Source organism: Oncorhynchus kisutch, linkage group LG7 (assembly GCF_002021735.2).
Source record: "Oncorhynchus kisutch isolate 150728-3 linkage group LG7, Okis_V2, whole genome shotgun sequence".
In the NCBI taxonomy this organism is placed as follows: Eukaryota; Metazoa; Chordata; class Actinopteri; order Salmoniformes; family Salmonidae; genus Oncorhynchus; species Oncorhynchus kisutch.
Window position 1 is genome coordinate 29,599,394 of NC_034180.2, and position 23,655 is coordinate 29,623,048.

The following is a 23,655-nucleotide window of genomic DNA, read 5'->3' on the forward strand; positions in this document are numbered from 1 at the left end:
CAACCAGGAGTTGCTGGGTACAAGATATGTGACTGGGGACAGACCAAAGACTGAGAACACACACAAACTATTACACACATACACAGTTCTGTACAGGAGAACGTAACGTTATGACTATAACTACTGTTCCCTGAAGGAGGTAAATGAGGTACAACATACTATGGGGAGTCACACTCTCGCAACTTCGGTTAAATGATCTACAACCACGCATGACAAGGCCAATGAAATCCGCACCTCGCTGGAAGCCCCGCCTTTCACGTGATAAGTGTGAGGCTCAGATTCATTCGTTCAATTTAATAATCGCTCTTCACTGCCCAGGAACAGGCAGTGCGGGGCAAAACAGGTGTTTTCCCTCATTCAGTCAACTTCGGTACAACATACTATGAGGAATGTGGTAGTTAGCTGGTATATGAGGTAGTTCTAGGGGTAGTTCTAGGGGTAGTTAGTTTAGTACAGAAGAGTAATATGTGGTAGTTAGCTGGTATATGAGGTAGTTCTAGGGGTAGTTAGTTTAGTACAGTAGGGTAATTATAATATAGTAGTTATATGGCAGTGTGTCCAGTGAGGTGTGCAATTAAATTCGTTAGTATTCAAGGTATGTAATGAAATTGTTCTATATTATTCAAGGTGTGTCTGGTGTCCCCTTACAAGATCCTCTTTCAGCTCCACAGATACACTAGCACAGTCAAGAGTGGGAATAAGATTGTGTGTGTGTTGACGCTGGTGTTCCTCAGGTATCCTAAAATGGCAACTAAGAACAGGGAGACCTCTTTGCCAAGTTCTCCGCTTACATCAAACACACCAGGGCAGAGAACAACGCAGGTACAGATACACACACCCTGCTGATCTAGGTGGGTTGCTTGGGTTTGTGTGTGTGTGTGTATTCACGGTGTGGCTCTCTAGGTCTGTCTACAGTAACTTTGATTGCTCTGTGGTACATGGCCACCTGGGGAGAACTGTTGAACATGGTTATGGTCAGAGTAAAGTGTTTACCTACAGAGAAAAATATGTTAGACACACAAACTAACCCTATATACACAGAGTGAGAGAGAGAGAGACTGCATTACCAAAAGTATGGGGACTGCTGCTCGAAGAATATCTCATTCCAAAATCATGGGCATTAATATAGAGTTGGTCCCCTCTTTGCTGCTATACACTCTTCTGGGAAGGCTTTCCACTAGATGCTGGAACATTGCTGCGGGGACTTGCTTCCATTCAGCAACAAGAGCATTAGTGAGGTCGGGCACTGATGTTGGCCGATTAGGCCTGGCTCGCAGTCAGTGTTCCAATTCATCCCAAAGGTGTTCTATGGGGTTGAGGTCAAGGCTCTGTGCAGGCCAGTCAAGTTCTTCCACACCGATCTTGACAAACCATTTCTGTATGGACCTTGCTTTGTGCATAGGAACGTTGTCATGCTGAAACAGGAAAGGGCCTTCCCAAAAACTGTTACCATAAAGTTGGAAGCACAGAATCATTTAGAATGTCATTGTTTGCTTTAGCACTACAATTTCTCTGCACTGGACCTAGCCCGAACCATGAAAAACAGCCCAAGACCATTATTCCTCCTCCATCAAACTTTACAGTTGGCACTATGCATTGGGCAAAGTAGTGTTCTCCTGGCATCCGCCAAACCCAGATTCGTCCGTCGGACTGCCAGATGAATCACTCCAGAGAACGCATTCCCACTACTCCAGAGTCCAATGGTGGCGAGCTTTACACCACTCCACCCAAGGCGCGGCATTGCGCATGGTAATCTTAGGCTTGTGTGCAGGTGCTCGGCCTTGGAAACCCATTTCATGAAACTCCAGACAAACAGTTATTGTGCTGTAGTTGCTTCCAGAGCTAGTTTGGAACTTGGTAGTGAGTGTTGCAACCGAGGACAGATGATTTTTATGCGCTTCAACACTCAGCAGTTCCATTCTGTGGGCTTGTGTGGCTTACCACTTCACAACTGAGCCGTTGTTGCTCCTAGACGTTTCCACTTCACAATAACAGCACTTACAGTTGACCAAGGTTGCCTAGCAGGGCAGAAATTTGGCAACCTGACTTGATGACGGTGCCAAGTTGAAAGTCACCGAGCTCTTCAGTAAGGCCATTCTACTGCCAATGTATGTCTATGGAGATGGCTGTGTGCTCAATTTTATACACCGGTCAGCAACGGGTGGCTGAAATAGCCGAATCCACTCATTTGAAGGGGTGTCCACATACTTTTGTATATATAGTATATTAGTCTCTCACTGATTGTACAATGTACACACATATATTATGATTTCAGTGTGTGTGATATGGGGGTGATACACATGTTTATTTCAACATTATAAAGAAAACCTTTAACAATTCGTAACCGTGTCACGTTATCGGAGCCTTGCTGTTGGAAAACCACATTAGTGTCTGACTTTCATGTACCAATTCCAACTTCACTCCTTGACTTTCGCCTAGTTGTTTTCTTTAGCCATACCACTCAGTGCTGATTTTGGCAACGTCATCTCGCGGAATCTACCTTTAATTATAAAGTCACTCTCCCTCCAGATTCAGAAGCTTCTGATTTAAACATTTAAAAAATTTAAAATCAGGAAAAAAAAGCTAGAAAATTCCATTAAATGCAGCAGTGGTTTGTAAAGAAAACCAACGAGGGACAAAGTCTATTAAATCGTGGTAGGATTGCATTACTCTAACACCTTCGACTAGCCAACTTTACTCTTTACCCCTCAATCTGACTGGGTCCTGGGAGAAAGTGGCAGACCTGTTGGCTAGTTAGAGAACGAGAGCAAAAATTAGAAAACTATGATGGGTGTGTGCGCGTGTGTTGTACATTCCCTTTCGCTGTCTACAGCCACAAGATTGAATACTGGAACGACTGTCCCACAGGATTCACTCATGCAAACACTGAGGGGGGTTTCTGTGTGTATCAAGAATGGTCCACCACCCAAAGGACATCCAGCCAGCTTGATAACTGTAGGAAGCACTGGCGTGAACATTGCAGTCCATCCCCTGAAGAATTGAGGGCAAAAGGGGGTGCAACTCAATATTAGAAGTGTTCCTAATGTTTTGTACACTGTGTATATCATTATTCAGATATACATTTGTCTCTTTAATTAAGCTATTTGATTAGACTGACTCCTTAGTTATTTAACACTGTCAATATGGCACCTTCAACACTTCTGTGATTGTATCAAAATGGATTATCATCCAATAGCCCCTTGACAGAGGAATGCAGACTGCTAAGAACAAGTGTCTCTAGGTATCTCATGGGTGCTGAAGTACAACTGGGCACAAAGGTCACATCTCGTGACCTAGGGCCTAGTTTCTTTAGCACAGACGGGTACAATTACTGAGCTCTTTCAAAGCAGGAATGTAGTTATTGGAACAGTTCCTGGCGCATGTTTTCAACACTTTACAGCTAACAGTCACGGATAAGAGTGAACACGGTCAGTCAGGAATTTGAAGGTTAACATCAATCTGTCACCATGGGACAAACACCAAAAGAGAAATCAAAGTTCTATTGATCTATTTTATTCCAATGACATGAACCACTGATCACTAGTCAGAGGATAAACTGACACTAGGTAACTACTTAGCATGCTCACAGCACTGGGCCATGACATCAAAACAGAGGCGGAGTTACAATAGGTCATTCACTTGCATGTCTTTTTAACCTTGGAAAATAAAAAGCAAATCAGCACAATATTTTTTTCTTCTCACAGATTTGCTGAGGGAGACGAGGGTGGCTATGATCCTGTGCTTTAGCAGACACCTCCAGCAGCGTGTGTGCATTTACTCAATGTGTTTTCGTAGTATGTGTTAGTCTTATGTGTTTGCTGTGTCTAGTAAGCACGTATGGTGTATGCATGTTAGAATTTGGCAGACAGCAGGGCGTCTTTCTCCAGCAGCAGGTCTCCATATCTCTGTTGCAGCTCCTTCTCTCTCTCCTGCTGTCTCTCCACATCCTCCCTTAGAGCCTAGACAGAATGAGAAAATTAAGTCCATTAAGCAACTTCACATGCCTCCAGTTTGTGTCAGCTGCTGTGTGTGTGTGTGTACGTAACCTGATGTTTGTGTGATATGGCCGGGTGTGTGCGTGAATGTGTGTACCTCTTGTCTGCGGGGTATAGCTGTGTCTTCTTGTTTCTTCAGCTCAGTGAAGGTGTGGAGCTCTGTAGCTGCCTGCTCAACCTGCTCCCACAGTTCACCATGCTGCTTCAGTAGGCCTACAGCACGGGACTGGTACCCTCCTAGTAACACCTACACACACACACAATATAACTTCTCTCACAGATCACCATTATGCTTCAGTAGGTCTAGAGCACACACATGCTGCTGTTTAGAAACACCTTTAGACACATACAGAAAGAGTATAGGTGTATATATTCACCTTGAGACGGCGCTCCAGACGAGCAGCACGACGGGCCTCACATGTCATATGGCCTCGGTTTATCTAGGAATATACAGATTCACACATCATAGACACACACACTTCATAATATAAGCCGCCTATGAATCAGCAGCTTCTAGTGTATAAAGAACATGAGTGTGTGCATGGTCTCACCTCCAGTTTCTTCTCCAGGGAGTCTATTCTGTCCTTCTTGGAGGCCAGGTTGGCCCTGGTGTAGCGGCTCTGAGCGGAGAGGTACAGCACCTGGCCGTAACACTCCTCCCACACCTGGCTGTAGGCCTCCATGGACAGGTCCCCGTGACCCATACCTGCCCTCACCACCTCCATCTCCTGGCTCAGCAACTCACTGGCCTGGGGTGAGGGGAGAAGACACCTTTGATCATTTATGCATTTCAAGCAAATTTTCACATTGCGTGGATAGGGCTGTGGTGGTCATGACATTTTGTCAACCGGTTATTGTCATGCAAATAGACAGTTTCTCGGTAATTGACCATTAAATCAATAAACATGTGATGCACGCCTTTGGAATATCTACATTTAAAAAAAGTTAATTTAATATACACCATCACAATAAATCCATTATTTATTAGGCATGTCTAAAGCAACATAAGAACATGTATTTCAGAAGAACCGAATACGAGTTGGCCTACTCTTTGTTATCTGGTTATGCCATAGGCTATAGGCTTGTTCATTTAGCAGGCAAGATATACTTATAAGTTTCGTGCTATTATTTTATTTTAAGAATAATATAATTTAACTTTGAATTTAGTAAAATAGAAAGGATATTTTATCCCATTCCGGAGTGAGTGCGCCTCAGGCTTCACACCCTGTTCTCTCATCAAGTGATCACATTTTCACCCATCAGGCTATTCTCTAACAATAAATGTCAAATTTGTTTCGATTTAGAAGGGCCCATTATCAAATGGGTAGGAACAAGGGCAGGGGAAAATACATGGCATCTGTGTGCACTCAAATTGTCCGGCTATTCCGGTTTTATAACTGAGGAGCTGAGAAATAAATATACAGTGAGCTCCATAAGTATTGGGACAGTGACACATTTTTTGTTGTTTGGCTCTGTGCACTTTGGTTTTGAAATTATACAATGACTGAGGTTAACGTGCAAACGGTCAGCTTTAATTGGAGTGTATTTTCATCCATACCGGGTGAACCATTTAGAAATTACAGCATTTTTGTACGTAGTCCCTCCATTTTAGGGGACCAGAAGTATTGGGACAAATTAACGTCTATTAAAGTAGGAAATAGTTATTATTTGGTCCCATATTCATAGCACGCAATGACTAGATCACGGTCGTTAAGACATTAACAGCTTACAGACGGTAGGCAATTATGGTCACAGCTATGGAAACTGTGAACACTAAAGAGGCCTTTCTACGGTCTCTGAAAAACACCAAAAGAAAGATGTCCAGGTTCACGCAGATGAGCAGGGACCATGCCTTAGGCATGCTGCAAGGAGACATGAGGTCCTCACCAGACATCACCAGCAAAAACGTCGCATATGGGCACAAACCCACCGTCGCTGGACCAGACAGGACTGGCAAAAAGTGCTCTTCACTGACAAATTGCGGTTGTCTCACCAGGGGTGATGGTCGGATTCGCGTTTATAGTCGCAGGCAATCTCAACACTGTGTTACAGGGAAGACATCCTCATCCCTCATGTGGTACCCTTCCTGCAGGCTCATCCTGACATGACCCTCCAGCATGACAATGCCACCAGCCATACTGCTCATTCTGTGCGTGATTTCCTGCAAAGACAGGAATGTCAGTGTTCTGCCATGGCCAGCGAAGAGCCCGATCTCAAGCCCATTGAGCACGTCTGGGTCCTGTTGGATCGGAGGGTGAGGGCTAGGGCCATTCCCCCCAGAAATGTCAGAGAAAAGCTGTCAAGGCAAAGGGTGGCTACTTTGAAGGATCTCAAATATATTTTGATTTGTTAAAAACTTTTGGTTACTACATGATTTCATGTGTTTTATTTCATAGTTTTGATGTCTCCACTATTATTTGCTGCTGCTTGACAAAAAAACGAATCGACCAGTTGACTAATTGGGGTGAACCCTACTACTACTAAACACATACATTGTGTTGTAGATATGTGATGAGATGTCAAATGTTTTTAATTGTATATAAACTGGACCCCAGGAAGAGTCGGTGCTGACTTGGCAGCTGATAATGGGGATCCATAATAAATACATATCTAATCAGGATAGTCTTATTTTGAATGTTTAAAAAAATATATATATATCTTCTTTAACTTTGTATTTTAATCCCACTTTGTAACAATATTCCGGAAAAAGTCAAGGTGCGAATATTTTCTGAAGGCACTGTATAGCTAAAAATGAATAAGTTCTACTTTCAATTTCTTAAATGCTCCGAATTAATCATCACATTAGAAAGCACTGTCCATTTTGTTGTTTGGCTTTGAAACACCTACAACTTTTCTTCAAATTGATCGTCTGAATTAGTTTAGAATTCTTTAAAAAATTATTCTGTAAGTAAAAATGTCTGTTTCTATTTTCATTGTTTATTTGTTTTTCATGTGAAGCACATTCCATGTCTGAAATGTGATGCATAAATAATGCTTGATTTGATACAGTGAGGTAAAAAAATGTAGCCTAATGGTGAGTTTTAAAAGCATGATTCTCGTATGATATATGTTTGTGATTTTCAATTGCATTTACATTGATGTCAGAGTGGTTAGTGGGACAATAGAGCCCTGTGTTTGAGGCCATTAGAACCTGATGATCATTACCGAGTTGGGTACTACTCATGTCCGGAGTGCATAAGAGAAGATAACCGTGACTCAATGGTCACTTGGAATTTGACTGTGGTCACCGCAATAGCCCTATGAGTGGACAATGATGTTATTGTACTCTATCTAGACAGTGTCCACCTTTCCTATTCATTTTAGGATTGAGGCATACTAGAATAGACGAAAACACAGCTGATGGAGACTAGGGGAGTGGAAACATTGCCATACTTGTAATCGTATCCATAAATTGAAAGTTGATAGTCGGATCGGATATTACTCGTGATCGGGAAAAAATGGGAGTGTTTTAATATGACTAAGTACAGGGCATTCATTTTTCCCCCCACATTGTTAATTTAACAGCCTTATTAAAAAATGTATTAAATAGTCCCCCCACCTCAATCCACACACACAATAACCTATAATGACAAAGCAAAAATAGCTGGAGAAATTGTAGCTAATTTATTACAAATAAAAAACTTAAATATTACATTATTTATTTACGTAAGTAAATAATTATTTACCCAAGTATTCAGACCCTTTACTCAGTACTTTGTTGAAGCACCTTTGGCAGCGATTACAGCCTGGAGTTTTCTTGGGTATGATGCTACAAGCTTGGCACGCCTGTATTTGGCGAGTTTCTACCATTCTTCTCTGCAGATCCTCTCAAGCTCTGTCAGGTTGGATTGGGGAGCAGCTATTTTCAGGTCTCTCCAGAGATGTTCGATCGGGTTCAAGTCCAGGCTCTGGCTGGGTCACTCAAGGACATTGAGACTTGGTTTCAGACAAGAGAATCTTGTTTCTCATGGTCTGACAGTCCTTAAGGTGCCTTTTGGCAAACTCCAAGAGCTGTCAGAGTGACCATCAGGTTCTTGGTCACCTCCCTGACCAAGGCCCTTCTCCCCTGATTGGGCCGGGCGGTCAGCTCTATGAAGAGTCTAGGTGGTTCCAAACTTCTTCCATTTAAGAATGGAGGCCACTGTGTTCTTGGGGACCTTTAATGATGCAGAATTTTTTTTGTACCCTAACCCACATCTGTGCTTCGACACAATCCTGTCTCTGAGCTCTACGGACAATTCCTTCGACCTCATGGCTTGGTTTTAGCTCTGACATGCACTGTCAACTGTAGACAGGTGTGTGCCTTTCCAAGTCATGTCCAAGCAATTGAATTTACCACAGGTGGGCTCCAATCAAGGATGATCAATGGAAACAGGATGCACCTGAGCTCAATTTCAAGTCTCATAAAAAAGTGTCTGAATACTTGTGTAAATAAAGGTATCTTGTTTTTTTTTGTTTATACATTTGCAAACATTTCTAAAAACCTGTTTTTGCTTTGTCATTATGGGGTAGTGTTTTTTTATTTAATCAATTTTAGAATAAGGCTGTAATGAAGGGGATAGAGTCTGAATACTTGCCGAATGCACTGTAGATGTTGGCAAAATACCTCTACACATTCTCATTGCAAAAAAGATGCAGATTAGGAGAAGCATGTGTGTGTCCTAAACTTGCAGTGGGCAGCAAAGTACACATTGGTTTAATCTTTATTCCCTACACTTGCTCTGCATGTTAAATATTATGCACATTAATAGCTAACCTCCTCGCCATGTGATTTAGCAGGCATAAGCAATCTAAATGATCAGACCAAAAACATGCAAGGAAAACTGATCAGGTAAAACTACGAAGCAAGTGGACGTGAAATACAGCTTCACTCTATCCAATCAGAGCAGCAGGATCAACTTACAGCCAACACTTCTCTTTACAGACAGCCAGTTGAGTTATTTAGACTACATAGAACCTCGCACATGACTGACTGACATGAAAAAGATGCGTGCTGGCACCCGAAAATTACTTTCCCCCCCCCAATAACGGATAATTACAAAAAATACTCGGATAATAATAGTTTTCAGAAAATTGCCTATATCCGTTATGATACTTGTTTTGCAAGACTACTCAACACACCCCTAATGAAGACCATTGCGATTAAGTAAAAACCGGTTGGGCAACACTGGCTAATAGGTGTGTGTGTGTCTTTGTTTTACCTGTGCCAAATCCTCATTGCTGATTGGCTGGTAGGGGTGTCTGTCCAGGTGGGCGATGTGTTCTGCGTTGTTGGAGGTGGAGGAAGGCCCTCGTTGTTTGCTGCGCTGTGGTTGGATAAACAAAGAATGTCAGTTCTGCGCCAAATGCAGCCCTGTGTGTGCACGTGTACACATACCTGTTGGTTGGCTGGTGGGTGGTGTAGACAGTCAAAGTGCAGCATGGTGATCATCTCCTTCTTGATCATCTCCTCAGCATGTTGCAGCTCTGACAGAGGATCTGTTCCCATTGGACGCAGGATGGACTCATTCACCTACACAATTTTGCATTAGTATTGTCGCTAAGGGCCGGGAAGGGGAGAAAGTGATGCACTGGAACTCGGTGTGTGTGAGATAGTGTGTCACTGTGTGTGTGCATACCTCTGATGGTCTGGGTAAAGTCCTCTGTACAGCAGTGTGTCTCAGCTTCAGCTCTTTCTCCCTCTCTGCGTCCCGAACAGCCTGCAACACACACACACATACATAGGTAGGATAGTCTACAGTAGAGCTTTATTAGAAGTATGCATGTGTTACAGTATACCTGTCTGCGTAGCTCTATCTCCGAGGCATCCTCTATGTATCCGGTCTCTGTCTCCATTTCCTCCAGTTGAGTCTCTGCATTTTCTGGTAGAACAATCTCAAAGTCATTCTTCGGGACTGGCAGCGACATCAGACCCAGCTTCAGCTGCTCCCTCGACTCTCGTTGCTACACACACACACACACACACACACACACACACAAAACAGTTACACACACAAACACATAAAAACTCATACAAAACAGTAGCCAACTCAAAAGTAGTTTTTGTTACCAGATGTTTAGCGTAGGCAGGATCTGCTAGTTGTTCCTCAGTATTGATGTTGAGTTTGTCTCGTAGAGGGGTGCGTCCCGGGGTTACTCCAGGGGTAACAGTACCGGGTCCTTTAGGGGTTAAACCTCCCTGGGGGGTCATACTGCCCTCTGACCCCGGACCGGGGGTCCTACAACAAAAACAGTGTGTGTCAATAGCCTGTCAGGGTGTGTGTGTGTGTGTGTGTGTGTGTGATGGCTCGCGTGTGTACCTGAAAGGTGTGGTCAGTACAGTATTAGGTGTCTGTACTGCCTGTCTTTGGGGTGTGACTCCTGAGAAGTCACTCTGGTGAAGAGGAGTGTTCAGACCTCCTTTCAGAGGAGTGTCTACGTTAGTCAGAGCCATAAGGTTCTGGGCCTCCTAGAGAGAGAAAGATATACATACAGGTAAACTGGCAAAATAAAAAGGAAACACTTGAATAAATGAGGGATACAAACTATTGAAAGCAGGTCATTCCACACAATTGTGGTTCCTCAGTTAATTAAGAAATTAACATTCCCTCATGCTTCGAGTCATGTATAAAAATGAACAGCTGGCCATTATTTTGGCTACAATGGCTAGAAGAGATCTGAGTGAGAGAGGGACTCAAATGAGCATAGGGAGTTTAAAGGGTGTGTGTCTCAGTCACCAGATCAACTCAGTTGAACACTTATGGGAGATTCTGAAGTGGCGCCTGAGACAGCATTTTCCACCACCATCAACAAAACACCAAATTATGGAATTTCTCATGGAAGAATGTTGCCGCATCCCTCCAATGCGGCTATTCCCAAGCTGGGGTACGCGTACCCCCAGGGGTGCATGCAATGCCGTCGGGGGTACGCCAAATATAAATGTGATTCACATTTTCAAACAGTCCATTTAGATTTTCCAAAGGGGCTATACATTTGGGTGATGTTTTTTTTCACCTGAGTAGCCTTGTTTCACTGGCAAAAGAAATCTAATTAAACCATCTAGTGTTCAGCGAAATAACAACAATGTCAAATACAGGTAGCCTCGTCAAATAATGAACATCCAATCACATTAACCGTTACTCTCCCGTGGGAATTCCACAAACGGTCCGTATGTAGCCAAACGTAGCTGCTGCTCATTCCGTTTGCTCGAAAACGATGCCAATTTGAAAAATAAGCCACAGCAGTTTGAGCGAGAATTAAGACGACTTTTGAGTAGTAAAGACATGTATAAAAGCAACAGATACCATTAATAAAAAAGGGCTAAAAGCGTCTTTTATGGTGAGCTACCGAGTGGCTAGGACAGGCAAGCCCCATACTACTGTGGAGGGCTTCATTCTTCCTGCTTCCGCAGATATGGCTGGGACAATGCTGGGGGAAAAGGCCAAAAAAAACTATACAGACAATGACTTCATCAAACACTGTTTCACAACGCATCAGTGACATGGCAGGAGATGTTTTGAAACAATTACTGCTTCGCATACAAGCCAGTGAATTTTATGTGTTACAGCTGGATGAGTCAACAGATGTGGCGGGCCTGGCACAGCTCCTGGTATATGTCTGTTACGTCTATGGGGGGTCAATTAAGGAAGACATCTTCTGCAAACCAGAATAACAGGAGAGGATAAGTACTGGACAGCTTTGTGACATCAAATGGACGTGGTATCTGTACTGATGGCGCAAAAGCCATGACAGGGAGTGGGGTAACGCGTGTGCAAGTAATTGCCACTTGGGTACACTGCAGCATCCACGAGAGGCTCTTGCTGCCAAGGGAATGCCTGACAGCTTGAAAGACATTTTGGACAATAACAAAGTGAACCATTTTCACTGTAAAGCAAGGCCCCTGAACTCTCGTGTATTTTCTGCATTATGCAATGATATGGGCAGCGACCACGTAAAGCTTTTACAACATACAGAAGTTCGCTGGTTTTCAAGGGGAAAAGTACTGACACGTTTTTAAAAAATTGAGAGACGAGCATAAAGTTCTTTACTGACCATCATTTTCACTTGTCTGACCGCTTTCATGATGATGAGTTTCTCACACGACTGGCCTATCTGGGTGATGCTTTTTCTCGCCTGAATTATCTGAATCTAGGATTACAGGGACTCTCCACAACTATATTCAATGTGCGGGACAGAATTGAGGCTAAGATTAAGAAGTTGGAGCTCTTCTCGGTCTGCATTAACAAGAACAACACAAAGGCCTTTCATCACGATATGATTTTTTGTGTGCAAACGAACAAGTTTACAGACAATGTCAAACGTGATACAGCGAAGCACTCGAGTCATCTGGGTGCACAATTACGCAGGTGCTTTCCTGAAATGGATGACACAAACTGGATTCATTATCCCCTTCATGCCCTGCCTCCAGGCCACTTACCGATATCTGAACAAGAGAGCCTCATCGAAATTGCAACAAGCGGTTCTGTGAAAACGTAATTTAAATCAGAAGCCACTGCCAGATTTCTGGATAAGGTTGCACTCAGAGTATCCTGCCTTAGCAAATCGCGCTGTTAAGACACTGATGCCCTTTGCAACCACATACCTATGAGAGAGGATTCTCGGCCCTCACTAGCATGAAAACTAAATAGAAGCACAGACTGTGTATGGAAAATGATTTAAGACAGACTCCAATACAACCCAACATTGTAGAGTTATGTGCATCCTTTCAAGCACACCCTTCTCATTAACCTGTGATGAGTTATTCACAATTTTCGCTGAACAAATTAATTTTTTATTAACTAGGCAAGTCAGTTAGGAACAAATTCATATTTACAATGACGGCCTACCCCGGCCAAACCTGGACGACGCTGGGCCAATTGTGCGCCGCCCTATGGGACTCCCAATCACAGCCGGATGTGATTCATCCTGGATTCGAACCAGGGACTGTAATGATGCCTAACAGTGCCTTACACCGCTGCGCCACTCGGGAGCCCATACAAATAAGGTTTTATATGTAAGATTGCTAAATAAAGAGCAAAATTATTGCTTACAATTATTTGTGCCCTACTCCTATAAGAGCTCGTTGTCACTTCCCACGAGCCGGGTTGTGACAAAAACTCACTCATGCTTATGTTTAATAAATGTATCGTATAGTGCGTGTGGCAGGCTTAGAGTGAGCTGACCCTGGTGCTACAGGGGGTCTATAAAAAGTTTGGGAACCACTGCTCCAATAGATTTCCAGACATTTGTTGAATCTATGCCTAGGCGCATTGAAGTTGTTCTGGCAGCTCGTGGTGGACGAACCCCCAATAAAGACATGTTGGGTGTTCCTTTATTTTGGCAGTTACCTGTATGATGTCAGAGATATTGTGTTGGCATTCATTTGATGTCATGACTCACATTGTATGGTGAACAGCTTGCTTCATGTTATATCCCGAGAGACAGAAAAAGGGAGAGTGAATGTGTGTACCTGTAGTATCTTGTCCTGTGCAGCAGGGGTCTTGGGGGTGCGTAGCCCAGTTGCCATAGCGCTGTTGGTGAGGCTGTATTCTGATAGGAGGGCTGAGGAGGCGGAGTTAGTGATCCCAGACTCCTCTGCGGTCTGACGAGCCACTTCACTGGCCTGACCCAGCTTCACCACCTCCTCCAGCTCCGCATCAGAGATCTACACACAGTGTCAGAAAGACAAGTGTCAAGACACACACAACATCAGACACAGTCAAACTTCACTGGCCTGACCCAACTCCACCACTTCCTCTAGCTATTCATCAGAGATGAACACACAGCAGTGTTACCTGCGGTGCAGGCAGCACCAGTTTGCTCCGTTTCTTGGTGAACTCTGCTACTCCGCTGGTCTGCAGGATGGCTGATGGAAGATCACTCTCCTTCTTCTTCTTGATCTTCTGTCTATCCCTCTTCCTCTCCTTCTCTTCCTTTTCACTGAGGACACAAATAATGTCAGACACACACACACAGGTCTCTCCTCTTCACATTAAAATGAAAAACATAACCTATACACAGCTCAACCCACATGTAGCGTGACATGCTGACTACACCGGGACACACGTGCATCTGCATATCGATTTTGTCCATCCATACCAAACGCAATCAGGACATTCAGGTTGAAATATCAAAACGAACTCTGAACCAACTATATTAATTTGGGGACAGGTGGAAACACATGAAACATTAATGGACATTTAGCTAGCTAGTTTGCTGTTGCTAGCTAATTTGTCCTGGGATATAAACATTGGGTTATTATTTCACCTGAAATGCACAAGATCCTTTTTTTTCTTGGATCTTTTTTGAATTTTGACCCATATTTACTCCAACAATTAATCCACAGATAAAAGGGTAAACCAGGTTAGTTTCTATTAATCTCTTCTCCTTCTTCAGTCTTCTTCAGACTTTATATGGCAGTTGGCAACCAATTTTGAGGGTGCATTACCACCACCAACTGGACTGGAGTGTGGACATCACATGCTCCTAAAAACCAATGAGGAGATGAGAAAGGCGGGAATTGCAGCATGTCAAGCTTAAAAAGCCAGGCGCTGAAATAGGTAGATGCACCTAACGCGAGCGGTGTAGACAGCATGTTAGCCCAGAAGAGTTAGTGTGTTTGTGTGACTGACTTGCGTAGCTCTCCATCCAGGTGTTGTTGTCGCAGGCGTTTGAAGTTTGGTTCCAGACCTTCGTAGAGCTCCATGCTGGTGTCATAGAAACCCTGGAATCATACTGAGCATTTAGCACCCAAATAATACATTGATGTGTGTGAGATATCTGCGTGTGTGTGGTGTGTTACCTGAGAAGGCTTCTTCTCAAAAGGGATCTCAGCATTGTAGTCCACTCCTCTCTTCTTCTTCCTCTTCTTCTGGGCATTGATGCCTGCGGCCCGCAACTCCCTGCGCTTCTGTAGAGCAGCCAGACGCCTGGGAGGGGGAAAGAGGGCGTGTGTGTTTGTCAGGGCTGTACATTAGTTTTCTTTATTTGGCACTAGCACAGAGCAAATTATGAAATGTCTGTCTGAAGGTTGTGCTGAACGTTATGCAGCAAGTGCCACAGCATAACAGTTTGCCACAATCACAAATACTGCATTTGTTGTATTCACAACACAGCTCTTTTTGAAACACAGACGTGTGCAAAAGATGTACCTGGCCTCCTCCAGCTGTTTCTCTCTGGCTTTCCTCTTAGCTTTCTTCCCTTGAGTGTTGGCCAGACGAGCTCTGGCCTCAGAAAGCATCTCCAGCTCATCTACACACAGAGTCAGGGATGGCTGATTTAGTCTAATTTATTTATTTTTACCATACAAAATGACAGCACAACAATGACCCGAGAATAAGTTGCACTGTGTACCTTCATCCATGTCCACAGGGTCAGGCCTAGCGGGCTTGGTTTCAGGGTTGGGGTCGATCTCACCAGGTTTCAGTTTCCTTGGATCGTCAGCTGTATCTTCCTCATTGTCCCTCTGGGCCGCTTTGTCTCTATACACACATCAAGAAAGAGCATAAGAACACTCCAATAAGTCTTCTCTGAACAAAAAGACAAAGTGTGTGCGCGTCTTACAGCAGGAACTCGTAGTGCTCCAGACACTGGGCAGCAGTGCGTCCTATGATAGGAGCAATGGTCCTCCACTGGGTGGGCATCAGCTTGGCCAGATGGAGTAGTTTCTCCTCTTCCTCTCTGGACCACTCAGTTTTCTTAATGCTTGGATCCAACCACTCATACCTACACACAAACAACAGATTAGACACACACAGACCACTTTTCACACACACACACAGAAACCACTCAGTCTTCCTTGATGTTGGGGCTCAGCTTCTAATGCCACACACACACACACACACACACACGACTGACCAGCGGGCCTTGCACTGCTTGGCAGACTTGCGGTGCAGCAGGGAGGCAATACGAGACCACTGGTTCTTCCCATATTTCATCACCGCTGCCTTCAGGATCTCATCCTGGGAGAAAGAGGGGGAGGGGCATTGTTTTATTGATTAATTAATTGTTTAATGATCCCACAGGGAAATTCACCTTCAACTGCAAACCATTTTAAAAGATAGACAGCATAGACAGTGTTACAGGGATACTTTAGGATTTTGGCAATGGGGCCCCTTATCTACTTCCCCAGAGTCAGATGAACTTGTGGATGCTAATGCTTTTGTGAGCCGATGCATGGAAGACTATGGGTAGATATATTTCCAGTAACTGCACTAAAGCTATTGCACGCAGGTACATATATTTCCAGTAATTGCACTAAAGCTATTGCACGCAGGTACATAAAAATGGTATCCACAAGTTCATCTGACTCTGGGGAAGTAGAGAAAGGGCCTACTAGCCAGTGTCAACTAGCTAAATTGAAGTTCAGCTAGCAAGCTACTTTTAGCAACACCAGTATATTTACACACTAGCGTGGCTCATTAATGGGTTGCAAAAAACTGAATGGTCCACGGGAAGCCAGAAGTTAAATGACATAGTCCTGTGTAAATGTGGGCTATTCTTTGCGTGCTGAAATCTGTAGTTTTTGTTATAACTTAATTTTCTGTGTAGTCATAACTCCAGTTCGTCCACACTAGTTGCCGCTCAACTCAATAGTAAATCGTTGAGTTTAGTCGGCTAGCCCTGGAGGCAGCTCCGCAGCAGTCACTAGCTGACACAGCCACAAAGTCATAAAATCCGATTTGAAACATAAATACAATGCTAACCCTAATACCTAACCCTAACCTTAAATTAATACCATAAAGCAACAAAAAGAGAAGTGTTTTAATTGATTGATTTTGACGATATAGACAATTTTGACTTTGCAGCTGACCCAACCAACAAAACTCGCTCAGTTATGCCTCCATGGTAAGACTAATGACAATGAAGGTCAACCTGCTGCTCGCGGTGAACAACTACAGGATTTTAGGAGTTGACTCAGACTCCTGTGGTGTGAGTCGAAGTAGTCGACTCATACTCGAGTCGCAAAATAAACAAGCTGTTGTGCACACACAACCTAATTATTGGAGATTGGAGTCCTACTAGGAACTAGGAAGACTAATATTGCATTCGAAGGAGGATTGGCAAGAACATGATGCTGCCCATTTGCTTAGCAACTTATAAAAGGCCTATTCGGTTTGAATATATAAGATGATGTTCAGGAACTAGAATATTTGAGTGATGTTTCTGCTCTGTGTAGCCTTAACAGATCCCATGGGATGATGTGGCACACTATACCAAAAAGCCTACACTTTGCCATGTTATATAGCCTAGCCCTGATTGGACGGGACTAGTATTACTAGAGACGTTGGTTATCTAAATATTATGCAAGCGTGTGTTAGTACAAGTCTCAAAGGATGTGTTTTTCCAAACGGCCCCCTGTATAATTATAATTATTTTAAACTTCCCTCAATTGGCTTATGACAGAAGCCTGGGCCTCATTTATTAATCATGCGTAGGCACAACTCTGTGCGTAAACCACGCGTAGGATCATTTCCATACAAAGTGTGAGATTTATCAAAATGAACATACGCTTGTGTGCGAAAACATGTTGAAAATGTGTAAAATTGTGAATGTAATAATCAAGACATTATTTGATTTCATTGTATTTCCATTGTGAATTCATGAAACAGTTTGACAGGTATATAATTTGACCACATCAGTGCATTCGTTATGCCAATAATCCATATAAAGTACAGTCATTTTATATTTTAGAGGCATGTGTGAAAGTGAAACTGTTGTTGAAATACTATAAAAGATATAATGGGAAATCGAATGAGAGCCTGATGTTGCTCTGTTTAAAGAGTTAGCACACGCTGCATTTCACAGAGCGTGTTTTTAGAGACAAGTGGGTCTTTTTCTACAGAAAGTACAGATTGGTTTTGGGAAAAGATATGATGAGCCAATGTTAACGATTTAAAACCTCCTTTTAAAAAAGCCAACATGCCATTCTGGTGCACATCCAAGTGCTCTCCAGCGTCTGTTTTTTGACAATGGGCACTTTCAACGGGAGCTTGCCGACAGGCATCGCATAGCCCTTGACGAGCCACTGTTTTGGATGCAATCAGCAAAACGAACAGTAACGCATACAATTTCCATACACCATCGCACAACAGATTGACGTCAAGAGGGGTTTCTTTGCCATGATGCCATCAATGGGTTCCCAAATACAAAAGGCGCAATAGACGGCAAAACTATTTAAACTATGTGAACAGAAAAGGCTTCCACTCTTTATGTGCAGGTGATAAGTTATGTGATGTGCAAAAGACACTCCTGAAAGTGGTGGCCAGGTAGAACTCTAGACTCGTTCATTTTTCAGAACAGCAATGTTGGCCTATATGCCTACAGGGGAGAGCAGGATGGATGGCTTATTGGTGAGTGTTGCTTACTCATGTGAAGTAGGCTATATTTGTCATTGCTAAAGCAACTTGTATTGTCCTAATGGTCCTCTCTTTGTAGCTTTGTTTTTATTTTTTACTGGTCAAGCCACAACTAAGCGAGCCAAATAAATACTTTAGGTTGTACTCAATCTCTGACACTAGCACCCCTATTTCAGTCATTTCTCTTATCTTTTTTGGTTGCTCCCTTGTATTTCATGGTGTGGCGTTGAATATTCTCCACGGGTTTTAAAGGTATGATTTTGAGCATATGTTTAATGAGGGGCATTTGGAAATGCTAACAGCCATGGTCATGCACGAGCACTGCGAACAATTAGTATTTATCAACGGTCATTTTTATTTAACTAGGCAAGTCAGATAAGAGCAAAGTCTTATTTACAATGACGGCCTACCCCTAACCCGTACGACGGTGGGCCAACTGTGCGCCGCCCTATTGGGACTCCCAATCACGGATGGATGTGATACAGCCTGGAATCGAACCAGGGTCTGTAGTGACGCCTCTAGCACTGAGACGCAGTGCCTTAGACCGCTGTGCCACTCAGGAGCCTACTGGTAGGATTGTTTGATAAATTACACTTTTTCTATGCGTAGGACCATTCTAAATCCTGTCCGTAAGTAGTATTTTAGAAGTTTCTACACAATATTTGACCTTTATTTGACTAGGCAAGTCAGTAAAGAACAAATTCTTATTTATAATGACGGCCTACAACATGTTAATTTAATGCATTACAGTTTTTTCTGAATGCTTAAACACCAACTGATTCTTGAAGCACTGTCTCTGAAACCATTAACACTTGTAGACAATGCATTTCCCAAGTGTGCCAAACTAAATGCACGTTCTCTGCTTTACACCCAGTCTGTAATTTAATAACACCTTCAGCAAAACTGTAAACTCTTGTCTCTACATTGCTACACTATTTCACCAATTGCCTTACCACATTGACACATGTGAAAAACCTTTTGGTTAATGAGTTGACTTACAAATCAGAGCTTGAGCACTATAAATAGGCCACAGGTAAACATTTGGTTTACACAACAATGGAGGCCAATATTGGACAGAGAGTAAAAGGGGTGAGAACTAGAGGAGGACGAGAAGGAGGCGGTAAAGAAGGAGAGGACGAGGAGTCAGGAACACAATTACTGATGAAATCAGAGCGAGTGTGTTTGACAATGTTGTCAACCATGGGATGAGCATGAGGGACGCTGGGCAAAGGGATTCAACCAAATCTGAGCCGCTATACTGTTGCAGGTATCATCCGGATATTTCGAAATGAGAACCGGTAAGTAACTGCAAGTGCTGTCTTACTGGTACAGTAATATGTAAGATACTTTCATAACGAGAAGGATCTATGACTAAAACCATTCAAATGTTTTTACAGACCTGCAAGAAAACCAGTATCTGAGGAAGAGGTCGACTTTTCACCTCAGAGCAGGAGACCAACATTGTAAATATGGTCATTCCAAATAACTGTATCAGACTCAGAGAAATACAGGACCACATAACGGTAGATAACACCATATTCCAAAAAGTCAACAGACTGAGTCTCTCTCTCTGCACTGTCTTGTCTACTGAAACGCAATAGAATTAGGATAAAGCAGCTGTACAGAGTCCCTTTCAAAAGAAACTCACACCGCGTAAAACTGAGATATGAATATGTGCCGGTAAGCTATACTATCCTATCATTGGTACTGGATCTGGAAGTGTATGGTGCTACATCATATTGACTGATCCCTGTCTATTCGTAATGTGCTACATTGTTTTATCTTGTCTCTTTCAGAGAGTCATGGAGCTAGAAGCAGATGCAGTGCATTATGAGCTAATATATGTGGACGAGGCAGGTTTCGACATGGGGAAAACAAGGGGACGCAGCAGAAATATCATGGGACACTGTGCCATCATCAACATCCCAGGACAACGTGGTGGCAACATAACATCATGCAATCCTAGGCTAATACAACAATGCACACATTATCACATTTCTGTATACCCTCCACAACAGACAAATCCCTAATCACCAAGGGCCAGAGCAACCCAGGTACATTATCATCTGGGACAATGTTCGTTTCCATTGGGCTGCTGTGGTCCACAATTGGTTCACAGGTCACCCACTTTTCATCACACTCAATCTCCCCCATACTCTCCGTTCTTGAATCATATTGAATAGTTATTCTCTGCATGGTGTGGAAGGTGACTGACTGCCAGCCCCACCAACACATACCCGTTCTACAGGCAATGGAGGAGGCTTGTGGAGACATCGATCAGAGGTCATGCCAGGCCTGGATACGGCACTCCAGGCGACACTTTACACTCTGTCTAGCTCAAGACAACATCGCATATGATGACCCACAAAGATGGTTGCCAATTTTTTTATAGCACAAATGTTTTTGTTTTCTTCTACTGCGCTTGTTGTTGTTTGAGGAGTGTTAGAACATTGAGATTTATTTAGACTTTTTCCCCTTATACGTATTTGATAGTATGTTATGTTCGGAATACACATCCATGCTTACACATTTGGATACCTGTGTGTATGTGTGTTTACTACATGTATGACAAAACTTTATTGCAAGCTGCTATGCTCTGTACAAAGAAAAAGCTACAAGTGTTTTTCATTTATACTATCAAGTGCATAGTTGGTGCTTCGTTTGCTTATTCAAATGATGGTTTGTGTGTACTGTATTGAAGCAAAAATACAATTTTTTAAAGAGTTTTGCATTTTTCTTTTTCTTTTGCAAGAGATGTATAATGTTTTGCTGGTTTGGTGTACGGTTCTGTGGTTAGTGTGTAGAGTTTTGCAAAAATAGCCTATAGTTTCAAAGATAGTGCCTAAGCAATCAGAAAAAAATTATAATAAATGAGGCCCCTGGAGTGAAGGTTTATATTCTAGGCGTTTAGATATTTCAACGTCAACTCTATAGATATCCCCATAATATTTAAATTGGGGAAGTGTGATCATAATCATTATTTTAGCGCTCAATAGTAGACATGCTTACTGATCAAAATGCCCACCATCCTGCTGATTTGAGCTGCTGAACCATATTTGCAACACTTTAACTCAGTGGAGAATTGGTTATCTATTGACTAGGACAGGGTTCCCCAACTGTCTGCCCATGGGCGAATAAATTTACTTGGCCCCCCAAGTTGAGCTAAAACAAAGTTGTTGGGGGGTGAATATAAAACATTAAAAGACTAAAAACAGTAGCAAATCAGCTCCAAGTGATTTTCTCTAAGGAAATCTGTTCAAAAGTATCCCCACGCATAATAGAGATATGTGAGAGTATACACATGTATGCAAGGTTTGAAATTATTAAGTTTTACTCAAATATTATGTTTGGGCTTCCTGCGTTAAATTATTTGTAATTATGCTCCAGCCCCCTGACCATCCGCCCAAGAAAAAAAACCACCCCGTGGCTTAAAGAAGAATAACAGCCAGAGTTTCATTAAATAAGCTATAGGCACCATACTTTATATTGCACATTTACTGCCTAATTAAAATGATGCATTTGGTGATGTTTAATATCAATAAATATTTTTTATATTCGTTTTATGTAACTAGGCAAGTCAGTTAAGAACAAATTCTTATTTACAATGACAGACTACACCAGCCAAACCCGGACGACGCTGGGCCAATTGTGCGCTGCCCTAATGGGACGGTTGTGATACAGCCTGGAATCGAACCAGGGTGTCTGTAGAGACGCCTCAAGCACTGGGATGCAGTGCCTTAGAATGTTGCGCCAAATTAACTGGCACAATGTAGAATATGTTAGCCATTCTCATTGATAGGCTAATCTATACTTTAATATACTTTTGGTGAGTCAAGACATTGCGAGATACAGTTTACCAAGATATAGCTTATGCACACTGTTTCAACCGTCTACCCCTAATTTCCCTCCCTCGTAGGCTCGCCTGCTCCCTCGCTTTGTTAGGAAAGATGCTAGTGTGTGTTCAACTTTCGGTATGTTGCGTGTAGAATAGTCTACTCATTTATATCCCCTACTTTAGTGACTTGCGAGAAATGTCAAGCTGAGCTATTGCGAAATACAGCTTTTGATGACCGTCTGCCTGGTGACCGACCTACCTGCCTGCCTACCTATGACTCACCCCTATCCAGCTCGCTCTTTATTTGCTATGTAAAATGTAAGAGTTTGTTCTCGGAAGTAGATTGCGGCAAAATACTCAGTCTCCACTGTTGTAAAAATACTGAATCTTATGAGTTGATTCCTAGCGGGACGGAAACGTCACACAAATAAATGGGAGTCGATTGGGAATCGATTATTTTGTTAAATCTTCAACAACACTCCGGACCACCAGCAACATTTTATTTCACTTCTGGCACCGCGGACTCAAGTTTTTTTTGCAACCATATTACGAGCAACGCTTATGTGTAAATAACATTAAATACACCAGCTATAAACAGCTAACGTTACTAGCTAGCTACCTTAAACGAGTTAATGTTGTTAACTAGCTAGTTGACTAGCCAACTAACGTGATCCAGTGAATTACACGATGTTGAGTAGCTAAATCAATACATGTACATGGTAGCTAGTTAACCTGGCGTAAGAGTTGACTTAACGTTACCTATCTAAAGCTATTTGAATATTAGTTGGAAACTAGCTAGCAGCACACCGTAGCGTTAGCCATGCCAACTTACCTCGGTGTTTCGCCATACACCCCCCTTGATCATTATACGCGGCATCTTGGCTGTTGTGTGTTGCTACCCTTCAGGTAGTAATTATAAAGAAACAACTAAGATATCCCAAAATAAAACAATACGAAGAGTTGGACAAAAATTTTAACCACGATACACGAACGCGTTATGTTTTCAACATGGACAGAAATACAATATGGCGGACACCGGAAGTGCGCAAAGTATTGGGGCTCCATAGAAATATAATTAATAGCTAGATTGTTCCTGCATAGAGTCACATATATTTTTATTTATTTTATTCAGGACCTCTACTGCTGATTTTCGACTCTTACTCTAGTCACTAGTGTATACACCCTTATCAGACATTCCTTTCACTTATGTTAAACTAGGGCAACCTGTAATCAGCGGTAGACATAACATAGTAAAGGTAAATCGGTGATCCTTTTAGTGTGATAAGTTACGTTTCGTATGATGTATTAATTTGTAGCTGTCCATCATCCATTTAGTATATTATGTTACGAATTACTATATGTATGATGTTACGAATTCCAATTTGTTGTGGCTAACGTTAGCTAGGTTTGGGGTTATGGCCCGCAACCTCATTTTAATATAAACATTTCTTCCTGACCCCAAAATGTAAAAAAAAGTTATGTAATCAAC

General features: G+C 42.6%; 1 protein-coding gene across 1 annotated transcript; it reads right to left on the reverse strand.

Moving 5' to 3' along the window:
• Positions 1–3,497: 3,497 nt before the first annotated feature.
• Positions 3,498–23,208, reverse strand: cdc5l (CDC5 cell division cycle 5-like (S. pombe)). Its single transcript, XM_020487879.2, has 19 exons — positions 22,999–23,208; positions 15,831–15,934; positions 15,537–15,698; positions 15,327–15,454; positions 15,125–15,224; positions 14,776–14,902; positions 14,606–14,697; positions 13,769–13,913; positions 13,444–13,638; positions 10,295–10,443; positions 10,045–10,213; positions 9,774–9,938; positions 9,614–9,694; positions 9,373–9,507; positions 9,197–9,301; positions 4,547–4,744; positions 4,373–4,435; positions 4,093–4,242; positions 3,498–3,959 (listed from the first exon to the last, which is right to left on the reverse strand). The coding sequence occupies exons 1-19, from the start codon at positions 23,041–23,043 to the stop codon at positions 3,852–3,854; spliced, it is 2,421 nt and encodes an 806-aa protein (XP_020343468.1). The 5' UTR covers positions 23,044–23,208; the 3' UTR covers positions 3,498–3,851.
• Between the last annotated feature and the right edge of the window lie 447 nt (positions 23,209–23,655).

What these genes read in the sequence shown, in the direction of transcription:
- cdc5l (XM_020487879.2), bottom strand. Translation starts at nt 23,043, where the DNA reads ATGCCGCGTATAATGATCAAGGGGGGTGTATGGCGAAACACCGAG. An exon ending in GAGCACTACGAGTTCCTGCT is followed by an intron (nt 15,455 to 15,536) that starts GTAAGACGCGCA and finishes ATGTGTGTATAG; the next exon opens with AGACAAAGCGGCCCAGAGGG. An exon ending in CACAGGACAAGATACTACAG is followed by an intron (nt 10,444 to 13,443) that starts GTACACACATTC and finishes TTCTCTCTCTAG; the next exon opens with GAGGCCCAGAACCTTATGGC.